This window comes from Cetorhinus maximus, chromosome 18 (genome assembly GCF_964194155.1).
Source record: "Cetorhinus maximus chromosome 18, sCetMax3.hap1.1, whole genome shotgun sequence".
Classification (NCBI taxonomy): domain Eukaryota; kingdom Metazoa; phylum Chordata; class Chondrichthyes; order Lamniformes; family Cetorhinidae; genus Cetorhinus; species Cetorhinus maximus.
The window spans coordinates 45,389,049-45,406,691 of NC_135896.1; the positions used below are offsets into that span (position 1 = coordinate 45,389,049).

The window sequence follows — 17,643 nt, forward strand, 5'->3', positions numbered from 1 at the left end:
GAGATTTGGAAGTCTTTGTGCATGAAACACAGGACGTTAACGTGCAGGTACAGCACAGAATTAGGAAGGCCAGTAGAATGTCTGTCTTTATTGCAAGGGGGTTGGAGTATAAGAGTCAGGAAATCTTGCTTAAGTAAGATATTGGTGAGGCCACAGTTAAAGTACTGTCTAGAGTTTACTCTCCTTACCCATGAAGAATACATTTGCCTTGGAGTTAGTGCAATGAGGGCTCATCAGATTTATTCTCAGGATGAAAGGCCTATCCTTTGAGGAGAGATTGAGTAGAGTGGGCACAATTGCTTTGGAGTTTAGAACAATAAGAGATGATTTCATTGAACGATAGAAAATTTTTAAGGGCTTCACAGGTAGATGTGACAGGCTCTTTCCCATGACTGGTCTGTCTAGAACTTGGGATCATAGCCACAGGGTAAGGGATTGGCCATTTAGCCCTGAGATGAGAAGAACTCTCATCACTGAGAGAGTTGTTGATCTTTGGAATTCACTTCCCCAGAGGTCTGTGAATACACACTTGATTGGTACATTCGAGACTGAGATCTACTGATTTTTAGGCACGGAGGGAATCAAGGGAAAATGGCGGGAAAGTGGAAGTCAGGATGATCTCATTGAATGGCAGAGCAGGCTCAAGCAGCCACACGACCTACTTCTCTTATTATTTATGTTCTTAAAATGGCTGTAGTATATTTATAGTAAGAGGTTAAAAGTTCATGTTAAAAATACTTGATTTCTCTTTTTTGCATTTATCTGTACTTTTCTGATTAATATTGAAAAGAGAGACATGTTGACAAAGGTTTTTGTCTTGCACTCATCAGCACAAACGCAAGAATGCCAAATTTCAAGCGATCACAGCAGTTTATACTAAAGGAGAAAAAGGTGCTGATTGGTTGGCAAGTCAGTTTTGATTAGTCATAGTGTTGCCATGGAGAAAGCAATGAGGAACTATAGGCTCCCCCAGCTCCCAGGTAATTCGAATATGTTGCAAGGCTTGAACATATTCCTTTCGTTTGCAGAGAACAGGCCCCTGTGTATGAATGTATGTTGCTTCTAGCAAGCTTAAATGAACCACATTACAAGTGTGGCTGATTAGCTTAAATTGGTCATTAGTGTAGCTATTAGCACACTCGGGATTGTTCAGAAAGCGCTACCCAATTGGGGAAACACATTGAGCGGTAGATGTTTTCTTTTGGGTACTGTAAGTGTGGGCCGGTTGTGCATGTCTGTACTCTACCTATTTTAAACAACCAAAGGAACATGCTGTTTCCCTTGATCAGCTAATTGTTGGGATGTATGGCCAAGGTGTCTGCCATCGCACAGTCACTGAAATTCTTTCACAACTTTGCTCAGTAGTGTGGTAAGAAGAACGTCCTTTTGCACTGATGGTAGCACCCTGTTAATAGCAAGTACCAAGTGTGTAGCCACTGCATAGTAGCAGCTTGAAACGGTCACTTTAACCTAACATTCAAATAGTTGAGATACTCTGCCTTTCCAGGGTAATTTGAGGTAAACTGGGCAGTTTTCAGATCTGAATGTGGCAGGCTTTGGCCCATTTATGACTTTGTATGATGCACCATACCTCAAGCCATGCATTGACCATTGATATTTTCCTGTTTCTAGTCTGGCCAGCATGTGCATTCAGAGTAATCCAGAGATTAGCACCTTTAAGATCCTACTTCTTAACTTCCTTCATAGTTCCATAGGACCTCAGCACCTGCCCTCTCTGGGTCATTGGTACCAATGTGTACGACAACTTCTGGCTCACTCCCTACCTGCAGAACATTCTACATCCTCTCCGTGATATCGTTTACTTTGGTACCAGAGAGGCAACACACCAAGTGGGATACACAACGATAGTTACAGAAATGCTTGTCTGTCCTCTTGACTATGCAATCTCCTACAACAGCTCCATTTCTACTCTTTGACCTTACTTCCCATGCTGTCCGCAGTCCATTGGTTCCATGGTCTGGACTGTACTCCAGGGTAGCATCACGCCCAGCAGTCTGCAATACTGAGTATTTGTTTGAGGATGGCAGACACCCTGAAGACTCCTGTACCTCCTGCCTCTTCCTACTCTTCCGGATTGCCATCCACTAACAATCCGGAACTCATCTCGGATGGACGGGTAGCCGCCTCCTGGACCTATGATCCAGGAATCCCTCATCCTTCCTAATGCTCCGCAGTGATCCCAGCTGCTACTCATGTTCACTTGGAAATCTGGAGCTCGAGCTGAAGCTGCTGGAAACACTTGCTAATCTCAAAACCAAATTAAAGACTCTTTGAACTCTTCATTCTTTGCTACAATGTTGGGCATTTTGCTTAATTAAAATACTGACTGACCTGGCTGTCCACACTGTGGTTGACCAGTTCCAGGTGGTGTCCTGGTACCAGGAATTTCCTGTCCCCTTTCATCCACACACCAGCAGTAGCCTGTGCTGCTGTGACATTGCAGAGGCCTGAACTTCCCACCTTCATCACACTCAGGGATATGGAGTCCAACAAGAGGTTGAGATCCACGCAGCCTCAACTCTGTTTGCAGCCTCTCTCGGTGCTGTTCACAAACAGTCTTTGGTCGTTCAACATGTTCTAATTAAACAGACAAACTGATTTGAGACAATTACAAAACTATGCACAAATGTCTCATACTGTCATGCAACATAATTTCTTTTGCATTTCTGGAGTCACCAGTCTATTTATAGGAAAGAAATTATATCTAAGCCAATACATTTTAACATATTTCACAAGTGATTTTCCTAATCATCACTTCAAATGGTTTCCAACCACCAGGGTTCCATCTGTACACAGCAGAATTCAAATTTGCAATGAGCGTTATAAACTTTTCCTCATTCATTTATGGGATGTGGGCATCGCTGGCTAGGCCAGCATTTATTGCCCATCCCTAGTTGCCCTTAAGAAGGTGGTGGTGAGCTGCCTTCTTGAACTGCTGCTGTCCATGTGGTGTAGGGACACCCACAGTGCTGTTAGAGAAAGAGTTCCAGGGTTTTGAGCCAGTGACAGTGAAGGAACGGCGATGCATTTCAAAGTCAGGATGGTGAGTGGCTTGGAGGGGAACTTCCAGGTGGTGTTGTTCTGATGTATCTGCTGCCCTTGTCCTTGTAGATGCTGGTGGTCATGGGTTTTGAAGGTACTGCCTAAGGAGCCTTGGTGAGTTTCTGCATTGACTCCAATTTTGCTAGGGCTCCTTGATGCCTTGATGTCAAGGGCAGTCATTGTCACCTCACCCCTGGAGTTCAGTCCTATTGTCCATGTTTGAACCAAGGCTGTAAGAGCGTCAAAACCTGAGTAACCCTGGCAGAACCCAGACTGAGCGTCATTGAGCAGATTATTGCTAATCAAGCCAAACTCTAGATTTATGTATCTGTAATTTTAATAGATGTCCTTTTATGAGTGTTGTGAGGAGCAATTTTATCGCAGAAATATTCTTCCTGGAATGTAATGGAGAAGAATTTTATTTGGTAGAATGTAATTACGTATGATTAATCTATTGGCACTGAATAGGGAAGAATACTGATGTCAAATGATTTAATGCAAAGAGATTTGGAAGTCCTTGTGCATGAAATACAGGATGTTACTGTGCAGCTACAGCACACAATTGAGAAGACCAATAGAATATTTATTGCAAGGTGTTGGAGTATAGAAGTTAGGAAATCTTGCCTATGTAGGACATTGGTAAGACCACAGTTAAATAATCGTCTAGAATTTTACTCCCCTTACCCATGAAGGCTACATTTGCCATGAAGTTAGTGCAATGAAGGGTCATTGGATTGATTCTGGAGATGAAAGGGCTGTATCTGAGAAGAGATTGAGTAGAATGGGCATAACTGCTTTGGAGTTTAGAACAATAAGAAATGATCTCATTGAACCATAGAATATTCTTAAGGGCCTCACAGGTGGTTGTGAAAGGTTCTTTCCTGTGACTGGTACGTCTAGAACTTGGGATCATAGCCACAGGATAAGGGATTGGCCATTTAGCACTAAGATTAGGAGAACTCTTTTCACACAGAGAGTTGTTAATGTTTGGAATTCCCTTCTCCATAGGTCTGTGAATACACACTTGATCGGTATGTTCAGGACTGAGTTCCATTGATTTTTAGGCACTAAAGGAATCAAGGGAAAATGGCAGGAAAGTGGAGTTGTTGCAGAAGTTCAGGGTGATCTTATTGGATGGTGGAGCAGGCTCGAGGAGCCATATGATCTCCTGCTGCTCTTATTGTTTATGTTCTTAAAATGGTTGTAGTATAGTTATAGTAAGCGGTTTAAACTCCATTTTAAAAGTATTTGATTCATCATTTTTTGCATTTAACTGTTACTGATCTGATTATTGCTGAAAAGAGAGAAATGTAGCTGAAGGTTTTCATCTTGCACTCATTAGCACAAACGCAAAAATGCCAAATTTCAAACCACCACAACAGTTTATACTAAAGGAGAAAAGGGTGCTGATTGCTCAGTAAGTCAACTCTGATTGATCCTGGTGTTGCCATGGAGAAAGCATTGGGGAACTAAAAGCTCCCCAAGCTGCTGGGTCATTGAAATATTGTGCAAGGTGTGAATATATTCCTTTTGTTTGCAAAGATCAGGCGCCTGTGTATGAATATATGCTCTGTCTAGCAAGCTTAAATGAACCACGTTACAAGCATGACTGGTTATCTTAAATTCATTGTTGGCGTAACTATTAGCACACTTCGGATTGTTGTGCAAGTGTTGCCCGATAACAGAATCACATTAAGCAGTAGATGTTTTGTTTTGGGTTTTGTAAGTGCGGGCTGGTTACCCACAGTCTGTACTCTGCCTATTTTGAATAACAAAGGGACATGCTGTTTGATCTGACCAGCCACTTGTTGGGGCGTAACGCCTACATATTTAGCATCTCACAGACACTGAAATTCACACATGACTTTGCTAAATAATCCGGTAGGCAGAATGTCTTTTTGGACTGATGGCTACATCCAGTTAAGGCCAAATACCAATCATGTAGCCACTGCATAGTAGCAGCGTGAAACGGTTTCTTTAACATAATATTCAAATATTTGAAATACTCTGCCTTCCAGCGTAATTTGAAGCAGACTGGGCACTATTCAGATCTGAATGTGGCATCCTTAGACCCATTTGCACCTTTGTGTGATACACCATACCTCAAGCCATGCACTGACCCTTGCTATTTTCCTGTTTTCTGCTAAGGCTAGCGCGTGCATTCAGAGTAATCCTGTGATTTCTACATTTAAACTCCTACTTGTTAACTTCCTTCCTAGCTCCTGAAAATCTGGCCATAGGACCTCAGTACCTGCCCTCTCTATCTCATTGGTACCAACATGTACCATAGCGTCCGGCTCACTGCCTACTCTGCAGAATATTTTGCATCCTCTCCATGATATCCTTTACTCTGGCGCCAGAGAGGCAACACACCAAGTGGGATTCACAACAACAGTTACAAAACTGCCTGTCTGTTCTCTTGACTGTGGAATCTCAAATAAGAACTCCGTTTCTACTCTTTGCTGTTGTCTTCTATGCTGTCCTTTGCCTATTGGTGCCATGGTCTGCACTGCTCTACCTCAGAGTAGTGTCACACCCAGTAGTCTGCAATACTGAGTATCTGTTTGAGATTGGCACACCCCCCGAAGACTCCTGTTCTTCCTGCCTCTTCCTGCTCTTCCGGATGGCCATCCGCTAACTATCCTGAAGTCATCTTGGTTGGATGGGTACCCACCTCCCGGAACCTATGATCCAGGAATCTCTCATCCACCCTTGTGCTCCAAAGTGACCTCAGCTGTCCCTGAAGCTCGGAAATCTGGAGCTTGAGCAGAAGCAGCTGGACACACTTCCTACTCTCAAAAACAATTCTAGACTCTTTGAACTCCTCATTCTTTGATACACAATTGGTTGTTTTGCTTAATTAAAATACTGACTGACCTGGCAGTCCACACTGTGGTTGACCAGTTCCAGGTCCTTTTCTGAATATTGGTATAAAGAGGGACATGTTGCCAAAGCTTTTGGTCTTGCACTCATCAGGACAAACACAAGAATGCCAAATTACAAACAATCACAACAGTTTATACTAAAGGGTGCTGATTGGTTAACAAGTCAACTCTGATTGGTCATGGTGTTACCTTTGAGAAAGTAATGGGGAATTATAGGCTCCCCAAGCTCCTGGGCAATTCAAATATGGCGTAAGGCTTGAACATATTCCTTTTTAAAAATTTGTTCATGGGATGTGGACATCGCTGGCTAGGCCAGCATTTATTGCTCATCCCTAATTGCCCTTGTTCAGAGGGCCATTAAGAGTCAACCACATTGTTGTGGATCTGGAGTCACATGTAGGCCAGACCAGGTAAGGACAGCAGATTTCCTTCCCTAAAGGACATTAGTGGACCAGATGGGTTTTTACAACAATTGGCAATGGTTTCATGGTCATCATCAGACTTTTAATTCCAGATTTTTATTGATTCAAATTTCACCAGCTGCCATAATGGGATTCGAACTCAATTCCCAGAGCATTGCTCTGGGTCTCTAGAATACTAGTTCAGTGACAATACCACTACATCACTGCCTCCCCTGCAGTGAGAGCTGTTCCTTTCGCAAGGAACGGACCCCTGTGTATGAATATATGTTCTGTCTAGCAAGCTTTATTGAACCACATTACAAACGTGACTGATAATCTTAAATTAGTTGTTAGTGTAGCTATTAGCACACTCAGGATTGTTGAGCAAATGCTGACTGATCGCGGAATCACATTGAGCAGTAGATGTTTTGTTTTGGGTTTTGAGAGTGTGGACTGGTTGCACACAGCCTGTACCTATTTTGAACAACCAAAGGAACATGCCGTTTGATTTGTTCAGCCAATCGTTGGAACATAAGGCTTATGAAACTGGCATTGCACAGGCACTGAAATTCATTCACAGCTTTTCTCAATAGTGCGGTAGTGCAGTGGGCAGGATGTCTTTTTGGGCTGACAGCTGCATCCTGTTAATGGCATATACCAATCATAAAGCCACAGCATAGTGGCAGCGTGAAACGGCTTGTTTGCACAATCGGTCAAATTTTTTAGATACTCTGCCTTTATAGCGTAATTTAAAGTAGATGGGCTCTTTTCAAATCTGAATGTGGCAGCCTTAGGCCCATTTGCGACTTTGTGTGATGCACCATAGCTACAAGCCATGCATTGACCCTTGCTATTTTCCTGTTTCTGCCATGGCTAGCGTGCTCACTTGGACTAATCCAGAGATTTCCAGCATTAAGCTCCTACTTTTTAAATTTGTTCCTAGCTCCTGAAAATCTGACCATAGAGAGGGCAGGTACTGAGGTCCTATGTCATTGGTATCAACATATATGACAACTTCTGGCTCTCTCCCTAGCCTGCAAAATATTCTGGTCCTCTCTGTGGTGTCATTTTCTCTGGCATCAGGGAGGCAATACACCATGTGGGCCTCACAACGACAGCTACAGAAATGCCAGTCTGTCCTCCTGGCTCTGGAATCTCGAATAAGAACTCAGTTTCTACTCTTTCCTGGTGCCTCCTATGGAGTCCCTTGCCCATTGGTGCCATGGTCTGGACTGTACTCTTTCAGGGCAGCATCACACCGAACAGTCTGCAATACTGTGTATCTGTTTGAGAGTGGTGCACACCCCGAAGATTCCTGTACTTCCTGCTTCTTCCTACTCTTCCAGATGGACATCCACTAATTATGCTGAACTGAGCTTAAATGGACGGATTGCCACCTCCCAGAACCTATGATCCAGAGATCTCTCATCCTCCTTGGTGCTCCATAGTAACCCCATGCTGCCCTTCAAGCTGGCTTGGAAATCCAGAGCTCCAGCTGAAGCAGCTGTACACACTTCCTACTTTCAAAAACAAATTAAAGACTCTCTGAAATCCTCATTCCTTGGTAAACAATTGGCGATTTTGCTTGATTAAAATACTGACTGACCTGGCTGTCCACACTGTGGTTGACCAGTTCCAGGTGATGTCCTAGTCCCAGAAATTTCCTGTCCCCTTTCATCCACACACCAGCAGTAGCCTGTGCTGCTGTGACATTGCAGAGACCTGAAGTTCCCTTCTTCATCACACTCAGGGATATGGAGTCCAATAAGAGTTTGAGATCCACGCAGGTTCAGCTCTGCTTGCAGTCTCTCTCTGTGCTGTTCACAAACAGTCTTTGGACGTTCAATGTGTTCTAGTTAAACAGACAGAAACAGATTTGAAACGATTACAAATAAATGCACAAATGTCTCAAATTGTCACGTAACATCATTTCTTTTGCATTCCTGGTGTTACCAGTTTACTTATAGGAAAGAAATTATATCTAAGCCAATACATTTAAACATATTTCACACGTGATTGTCTTAATCATCACCTCAAATAGCTTCCACCTCTAACACCACTAGCGATCCATTGTACACAGCAGAATTCAGATTTCCAATGAGTGCTATAAAGTACATTGCAGGCCCAACACTAGATTTATGTATCTGTAATTTGATAAATGTTCTTTTATGGGTATTTCTGAGGAACTGTTATATCAGCAATTTTCTCACAGAAATATGCATCCTGGGATTTAATTTGAAAAGATTTTCTTTGGTAGAATGTAATCCTGTATGATTAATTTACCATATAAAATTCTTAAGGGCTTCACAGGTAGATGTGACATGTTCTTTCCTGTGACTAGTCTGTCTAGAACTTGGGGTCATAGCCACAGAGTAAAGAATTAGTCATTTAGCACTGAGATGAGGAGAACTCTCTTCACTCAGAGAGCTGCTGGACTTTGGAATTCCCTCCCCCAGAGGTCTTTGAATACACACTTGATCAGTATATTCAGGACTGAGGTCTATTGATTTTTAGGCACTGAGGGAATCAAGGGAAAGTGGCAGGAAAATGGAGCTATAGTAGAAGTTCAGGATGATCTTATCGAATGGCAGAGCAGGTTCAAGGAGCCATGTGACCCACTGCTGCTCTTATTATTTATAATAATATATATAATATATAATGGTGATAGTATAGTTATGGTAAGCGGTTAAAACTTAATTTTAAAAATACTTGATTTATCTTTTTTTGCATTTATCTGCTACTTTTCTGAATATTGATGTAAAGAGGGACATGTTCATGCAGTCATCAGGACAAACACAAGAATGAAAAATTTCAAATGATCACAACAGATTATACTAAAGGGGAAAACGGTGCTGATTGGTTGGCAAGTCGACTCTGATTGGTCATGGTGTTGCCATGGAGAAAGCAATGGGAAACTATAGGCTCCCCATGCTCCTGGGCAAATGAAATATTGTGCAAGGCTTGAACATATTCCTTTTGTTTGCAGAGAACAGGACCCTGTGTATGAATATATGTTGTTTCCGGCAAGCTTAAATGAACCACGTTACAAGAGTGACTGACGATCTTAAATTGATTATTAGTGGAGCTTTTAGCACACTTGGCATTGTTCAGCAAGTTCTGCCCAATCCTAGAAGCACATCGATCAGTAGATGTTTCGTTTTGGGTTTTGTAAGTGTGGGCTGATTGCCCACGGTCTGTACACTCCCTAGTTTGAAAAACCAAAAGAACATGCCATTTGATTTGATCAGCCAATCTTTGGAACATAAGGCCTATGAATCTGGCCTCACACAGGCACTGAAATTCATTCACAACTTTGCTCAATAGTGCGGTAGGCAAAATGTCTTTTTGGACTGACGGCAGCATCCTGTTAATAGCAAATGCCAATTGCCTAGCCACGGCATAGCAGCATGAAACGGCTTGTTTAAACAAACATTGAAATTTTTGAGATGCTCTGCCTTTTCAGGGTAATTTAACATAGACCAGGCACTTTTCAGATCTGAACAGGGCAGCCTTTGACCCATTGCGAGTTTGTGCGATACGTCATACTTCAAGTCAGGCAATGACCCTTGCGATCTTCCTTTTTCTACTATGGTTATTATGTGCACTCAGAGTAATCCAGAGATTTCTACCTTTAAGCTTCTACTTTTTAACTTCCTTCCTAGCTCCTGAAAATCTGACCATAGGACCTCGGTACCTGCCATCTCTATGTCATTGGTACCAACATGTACCACAATGTCTGGTTCACTGCCTACTCTGCAGAACATTCTGCATTCTCTCCGTGATGTCATTTTCTCTGGCATCAGGGTGGCAACATACCATGTGGGTCTCACAACGACAGCCACAGAAATACCAGTCTGTCCTCCTGACTATGAAATCTCAAATAAGAACTCATTTTCTACTCTTTGCTGTTGCCCCCTATGAAGTCCCTTGCCCATTGGTGCCAAGGTTTGGACTGCACTCCTTCCAGGTAGCATCACACCCAGCAGTCTGCAATACTGAGCATTTATTTGAAGGTGGCAGACACCCTGAAGACTCCTGTCCTTCCTGCCTCTTCCTGCTCTTCTGGATGGCCATCCACCAACTATCCTCAACCGAGCTTGGGTAGATGGGTAGCCACCTCCCGGAGCCTGCAATCCAGGAAACGCTAATCCTCCCTTGTGCTCCGTAGAGACCCCATGCTGCCCATCACTTTCGCTCGGAAATCTGGAGCTTGAGCAGCAACAGCTGGAGACACTTCCTACTCTCAAAAACAAGTTAAAAGCTCTTTGAACTCCTCATTCCTTGGTAAACAATTGGTGATGTTGCTTAATTAAAATACTGACTGACCTGACTGTTCACACTGTGGTTGACCAGTTCCAGGTGGTGTCCTAGTCCCAGGAATTTCCTGCCCATTTTCATCCACACACCAGCAGTAGCCTGTGCTGCCGTGACACTGCAGAGGCCTGAAGTTCCCTTCTTCATCACACTCAGGGATATGGAGTCCAACAAGAGGTTGAGATCCACGCAGGTTCAGCTCTGCTTGCAGTCTCTCTCGGTGCTGTTCACAAACAGTCTTAGGTCGTTCAACATGTTCTAATTAAACAGACAGAAACAAATTTGAAACAATTACAAAACAATGCACAAATGTCTGAAATTGTCATGTAACATCATTTCTTCTGCACTCCTGGTGTTAGTCTATTAATAGAAATTATATCAATGCCAATATATTTTAATATATTTCACATGTGGTTGTCTTAATCACCACCTCAAATGGTTTCCACTTCTAACACCACGAGGGATCCATCTGTATACAGCAGATTTCAGATTTGCAATAAGTGTTATAAATTGCATTGCAGGCCCAACGCTAGATTTATGTATCTGTAACTGGATAAATGTCCATTTATAAGTATTGCTGCGAGGAACTGTTATATCAGCCATTTTCTTGCAGAAATATTCGTCCTGGAATGTAATTCGAAACAGCTTTCTTGATAGAATGTAATTGTGTGTGATTAATTTCCTGGAATTTAATAGGGGAGAAAATTGATGTCAGATGATTTTATGCAAAGAGGTTTGGAAGTCCTTGTACATGAAAGACAGCACTTTAATGTGCGGCTACGGCACTCAATTGGGAAGGCCTATATAATGTTCTCCTTTGTTGCAAAGAGGTTGGAGTATAAAAGTTAGGAAATCTTGCTGATGTAGGACATTTGTGAGACTACAGTTGAAGTACTGCATAGGGTTTTACTCTCCTTACCCATGAAGGATACCTTTGCCTTGGAGTTGGTGCAATGAAGGCTCATTTGATTCCTGGGATGAAAGGCCTATCCTTTGAGAAGAGAATGAGCAGAATGGGCACAATTGCTTTGGAGTTTAGAACAATAAGAGGTGATCTCACTGAACCAGAGAAAATTCTTAAGGGCTTCACAGATAGACGTGACAGGCTCTTTCCTGTGACTGGTCTGTTTAGGACTTGGGATCATAGCCACAGGATAAGGGATTGGCCATTTAGCACTGAAATGAGGAGAACTCTCTTCACTCAGAGTTGTTGATCTTTGGAATTCTGTTCCCCAGAGGTCTGTTAGCATGCAGAAAGCAATGGGGAAGTATAGGCTCCGTAAGATCCTGTGTAATTCAAAAATAGTGCAAGACTTGAACATATATCCTTTTGTTTGCAGAGAACAGGCCCCTGTGTATGAATATATGCTGCTTCTAGCAAGCTTAGATGAACCATGCTACAAGTTCACTTACTATCTTAATTTGGTCATTAGTGTAGCTATTAACACACTTAGGATTGTTCAGCAATTGCTCCCCATTGCGGAATCACATCTAACAGCAGGCGTTTTGTTTTGGGATTTGTAAGTGCGGGTTGGTTGCACATGATCTGTACTCTGCCTATTTTGAACAACCCAGGGAACATGCTGTTTGATTTGATCAGCCAATCGCTGGGACGTAAGGCCTATGAATTTGGCATCGCTCCAGCACTGAAGTAAACACACAACATTGCTTAATTGTGTCCGTAGCAGATTGTCTTTTTGGACTGATGGCAGCATCATGTTAGTGGCAAATACCATTTGAGTAGCCACTGCATATAGTAGCGGGAAACAGCTTGTCTAACCTGCCGTTAAATTTTTGAGATACTCTGCCTTTCCAGGATAATTTGAGATAGACCGGGTACTTTTCAGATTTGAACATAGCAAGCTTTGACCCAGTTGAGTTTGTGTGGTGCACCATACCTCAAGCAGTTCACTGACCCTTGATATCTTCCTTTTTCTACTCTGGCTAGCACGCGCACTCGGAGTAATCCAGAGATTATCTCCTTTAAGCTTCTACTTTTTAACTTCCTTCTTAGCTCCTGAAAATCTGACCATTGGATCCCAGCATCTGCCCTCTCTAGGTCATTGGTACCAATGTGCACGACAACTTCTGGCACACTCCCTACCCTGCAGAACATTCTGCACTCTCTCTTTGATTGCTTTCCCCTGGAACCAGGGAGGCAACACAACATATGGGACTCACAATCACAGTAACAGAAATGCCTGCCGGTCCCCCTGACTATGGAATTTCCTATAACAACTCCATTTTTACTCTGTGCTGTTTCCTCCTGTGCTATCCCTTCCCCATTGGTGCCATGGTCTGGACTGCACTCCTTCAGGGTAACTTCACTCTCAGCAGTCTCCAAAACTGTGTAACTGTTTCAGTGAGGTACACATCCCGAAGACACCTGCACTTCCTGCTTCTTCCTACTCTTCCAGATGGCCATCCACCAACTATCCTGAAGTGTGCCTGGGTGGATGCCACCTCCCGGAACCTATGATCCAGGAAACTCTCATCCTCCTTGATGCTCCATAGTGACCCTAGCTGCCCCTCAAATTCGCTCGGAAATCCAGAGCTTGAGTTGAAGCAGCTGGAGTCACTTCCTACACTCAAGAGCAAATTAAAGACTCTTTGAACTCATTCTCCGCTAAAAAGTCGATCATTTTGCTAAATTAAAATACTGACTGACCTGGCTGTCCACACTGTGGTTGACCAGTTCCAGGTGGTGTCCTAGTCCCAGAAATTTCCTGTCCCCTTTCATCCACACACCAGCAGTAGCCTGTACTGCCATGACATTGCAGAGGTCTGAAGTTCCCTTCTCCATCACACTCAGGGATATGGAGTCCAACAAGAGGTTGAGATCCACGCAGCCTCAGCTCTGTTTGCAGTCTCTCTTGGTTCTGTTCACAAGCAGTCTTTGGACGTTCAATGTGTTCTAATTAAACAGACAGAAACAAATACAAAACAATGCACAAATGTCTCAAACTGTTGTGTAACGTCATTTCTTCTGCATTCCTGCTGTCACCTGTCTATATATAGGAAAGAAATGATATCTAAGCCAATACATTTTAACATATTTCACATGTCTTAATCAGCACTTCAAACGGTTTCCATCTCTAACGCCACCAGAGATTTACCTGTACACAACAGAATTCAGATTTGCAAGGAATGTTATTGAGTTTATTGCAGGCCAAACCCTAGACTTTTGAACCTGCAATTGGATACATGTCCTTTTACAAGTATTGTTGTGAGGAACTGTTAGATCAGCTATTTTCTCACAGAAATATTCTTCCTGGAATGTAATTGGAAACAATTTTCTTTGGTAGAATGTAATTGTCCATGATTAATTTACTGAAATTTAATAAGGGAGAAAATTGATGTCAGATGATTTTATGCAAAGAGATTTAGAAGCCCTTGTACATGAAACACAGGATGTTAGTGTGCAGGTACAGCACACAATTGCGAGGCCAATAGAAAGTTCACCTTTATTGCAAGTGGTTGAAGTATAAGAGGGAGGAAATCTTGTTTATATAGGACATTGGTGAGACCACGGTTGAAGTACTGCCTAGAATTTTACTTTCCTTGCCCAAGGAGGATACATTTGCCTTGGAGTTGGTGCAATGAAGGTTCATTACAATGATTATGGGATGAGAGGACTGTCCTTTGAGAAGGGATTTAGTCAAATGGGTACAATTGCTTTGGCATTTAGAGCAATAAGAGGTGATCTCATTAAACCATATGAAATTCTTAAGAGCTTCACAGGTAGATGTGAGAGTCTGTTGCAAGGGACTGAGCTGAGAAGAACTCTATTCACTCAGAGAGTCGTTGCTTTTTGGATACAGGCTTGATTGGTATATTCAGAACAGAGATCTATTGTTTTTTAGGCATGAAGGGAGTGAAGGGAAAATGGCAGGAAAATGGAGTTATTGTAGAAATTCAGCCATAATCTTATTGAATAGCAATGTGGGCTCAAGGAGTCATATGACCTACTGCTGCTCATATTTCTTATGTTCTTAAAATGGTTATAGTAAGCAGTTAAAACTTTATTTTAAAAAATCTAATTCCTTGTTTTTTGCATTCATCTGTTACTTTTCTGATTATTGATTAAAAGAAAGATGTGTTGCTGAAGCTTTTCGTCTTGCACTCATCAGGACAAATGCAAGAATGCCAAATTTCAAGTGATCACAACACTAATACCAAAGGAGAAAAGGGTACTCATTGGTTGCAAGTCAACTCTGGTTGGCCATGGTGTTGCCATGGAGAAAGCAATGGGGAACTATAGGCTCCCCAAGCTCCCAGGTAATTTGAATGTGACGCAAGGCTTGAACATATTCCATTTGTTTGCAGAGAACAGGCCCATGTATTAATATATGTTGCTTCTAACAAGCTTAAGTGAACCATGTTACAGTGTGATTAATTGCCTTAAACTAGTTGTTAGTGTAGCTATTAGCACACTTAGGATTGTTCAGCAAGTGCTGCCCAATCACAGAATGATATCTAACAATGGACGTTTTGTTTTGGGTTTTTTTAAGTGTGGGCTGGTTGCTCATTGTCTATACTCTACCTATTTTGAACAACCAAAGGAACATGCTGTTTGATTTAATCAGCCAATCATTGGGACGCAAGGCCTACGTATCTGTTATCACACAGGCACTGAAATTCATACATGACTTTGCTCAATAGCATTGTAGGCAGAACATCTTTTTGGGCTGTTGGAAGCATCCTGTTAGTGGTAAGCACCATTCATGTACTCACTGCAGAGTAGCAGCATAAGCAGCTTGTTTAACTTGTTGTTCAAACTTTTGAGATACTCTGCCTTTCGAGGGCAATTTGTGGTAGACTAGGCATTTTTCAGACCTGAATGTGACAGACTTTGACCTATTTGTGAGTTTGTACCTCAAGCAATGCATTGATCCTTGCTTTCCTGTTCCTACTATAGTTAGTGCATGCACTCGGAGTAATCCAGAGATTACCACCTTCACGTTCCTACTTTTTAACTTCCTTCCTAGCTCCTGAAAAATCTGACCATAGGACTTCAGTACCTGCCCTCTCTATATCGTTGGGGCCAACATGTACGACAGCTTCTGGCTCACTCCCTACTCTGAAGAATATTCTGCACCATCTCAATGATGTCCTTTACACTGGTTCCAGGGAGGCAATACACCATTCAACATTGGTCATTTAGCTTAATTAAAACACTGACTGACCTGGCTGTCCACACTGTGGTTGACCAGTTCCAGGTGGTGTCCTAGTCCCAGAAATTTCCTGTCCCCTTTCATCCACACACCAGCAGTAGCCTGTGCTGCCGTGACACTGCAGAGGCCTGAAGTTCCCTTCTTCATCACACTCAGGAATATGGAGTCCAACAAGAGGTTCAGATCCACGCAGCCTTAGCTCTGTTTGCAGCCTCTCTCGGTGCTGTTCACAAACAGTCTTTGGACGTTCATCATGTTCTAATTAAACAGACAGAAACAAATTTGAAACAACTACAAAACAATGCACAAATGTGTCCGAGCGTCATGTAACATAATTTCTTCTGCACTTCTGGTGTCACCAGTCTATTTATAGGAAAGAAATTATATCTACCCCAATATATTTGAACATATTTCACATGTGATTGTTTTAATCATCACCTCAACCAGTTTCCACCTCTAACACTCCAGGGATCCACCCGTACACAGTTCAGGTTTGCAATGAGCATTATAATGTTTATTGCTGATACAACCCTAGGTTTTTGCTTTTGTAATTGGATAAATGTCCTTTTATGAGTATTGTTGTGAGGAACTGTTATATCAGCAATTTTCTCACAGAAATATTCTTCCTGGAATGTAAGAGGAAACAATTTTCTTTGGTAGAATATGGATGTGTCAGTCTATTTTACTGGAAGTGTACTTGGGGAGAAAAAAGTTGATGTCAGATGATTTCTCGTTGATAAACTTGTAACTGAGGAAGAAAATAATCCAAATCAACACAGGAGAGAGGGACACCAGAACACTAACAAAGGGATATGCAACTGAAGACACGCATAAAGACAGGTGAAGTTTTATTTTCAAAATATTATTCTTCCTTTTTGCTTTCTTGTATTACTTTTGTCATGTGCTTTTTATTCAGTTTGAGTATTTTGCTCATGCAGTATCTATATTGTTCTTTTCTACTTGTTCTGATTCTTAGAGTGAGGATAAACTGCCACTTTTGTTAGGCTGTAAAATCTGAATAAAGGGTTAATTAATTTGGTGAAAACAAGGAAGCCAGAGACACAGCAGTAGAAAAGGGAGATCCATCGAAATGAAGGAGACAAGGGGTAATATGAGCTGGGTGATAACCAAAGAGAATGATGGAAGAGTCGGGGGAATAATCAGGAATGATCTTTTGGATGGAAATAGATGTGGTCACATCTTCTGATCCAGTCACACTTACAGCACACTACCAAACAATAGTGATAGGCACTACGTACACACAGGAAATAACAGATGAACAAAGCAACTATATGCACAGGCTTCTGTGAATTACCCCTCGGTGTTTCGCCAAATTCCAGGTTAGACTCACAAAAAAACGGAAGTCTCTTTGAACTCTTCATTCTTTAATATACAATTGGACATTTTGCTTCATTAAAATACTGACTGACCTGGCTGTCCACACTGTGGTTGACCAGTCCCGGGTGGTGTACTAGTCCCAGGAATTTCCTGTCCCCTTTCATCCACACACCAGCAGTAGCCTGTGCTGCCGTGACATTGCAGAGGCCTGAAGTTCCCTTCTCCATCACACTCAGGGATATGGAGTCCAACAAGAGGTTGAGATCCACGCAGCCTCAGCTCTGTTTGCAGTCTCTCTCGGTGCTGTTCACAAACAGTCTTTGGACGTTCAATGGGTTCTAATCAAAAAGATTCTGATTTTAAAATAACTACAAAATAATAATACAAATCATTGGGTCAATGAATGCCTCTCCTTGTCATTAGCAGTCTGTTTACAGAAAAGAAAACAGAGCGGAATCTTGTGCACTC

The 17,643-nt window shown here is 42.2% G+C and overlaps 1 protein-coding gene across 17 annotated transcripts in view; it reads right to left on the reverse strand.

Annotated features, from left to right (window-relative positions):
• The window catches only part of nid2a (nidogen 2a (osteonidogen)), a 174,824-nt gene that overhangs the window by 51,806 nt on the left and 105,375 nt on the right, over nt 1–17,643 (reverse strand). For 9 of the 17 annotated variants that reach the window (XM_078562579.1, XM_078562589.1, XM_078562578.1 and 6 more), the window contains 6 exons: nt 17,268–17,513; nt 15,850–16,095; nt 13,332–13,577; nt 10,676–10,921; nt 7,956–8,201; nt 2,353–2,598 (listed from right to left, as the gene is read on the reverse strand). In XM_078562579.1, the coding sequence (XP_078418705.1) occupies nt 2,353–2,598; nt 7,956–8,201; nt 10,676–10,921; nt 13,332–13,577; nt 15,850–16,095; nt 17,268–17,513 (1,476 nt within the window). The remainder of the gene's footprint in view (nt 1–2,352; nt 2,599–7,955; nt 8,202–10,675; nt 10,922–13,331; nt 13,578–15,849; nt 16,096–17,267; nt 17,514–17,643) is intronic. The other 8 variants (XM_078562595.1, XM_078562591.1, XM_078562582.1 and 5 more) reach the window with 6 other exon arrangements.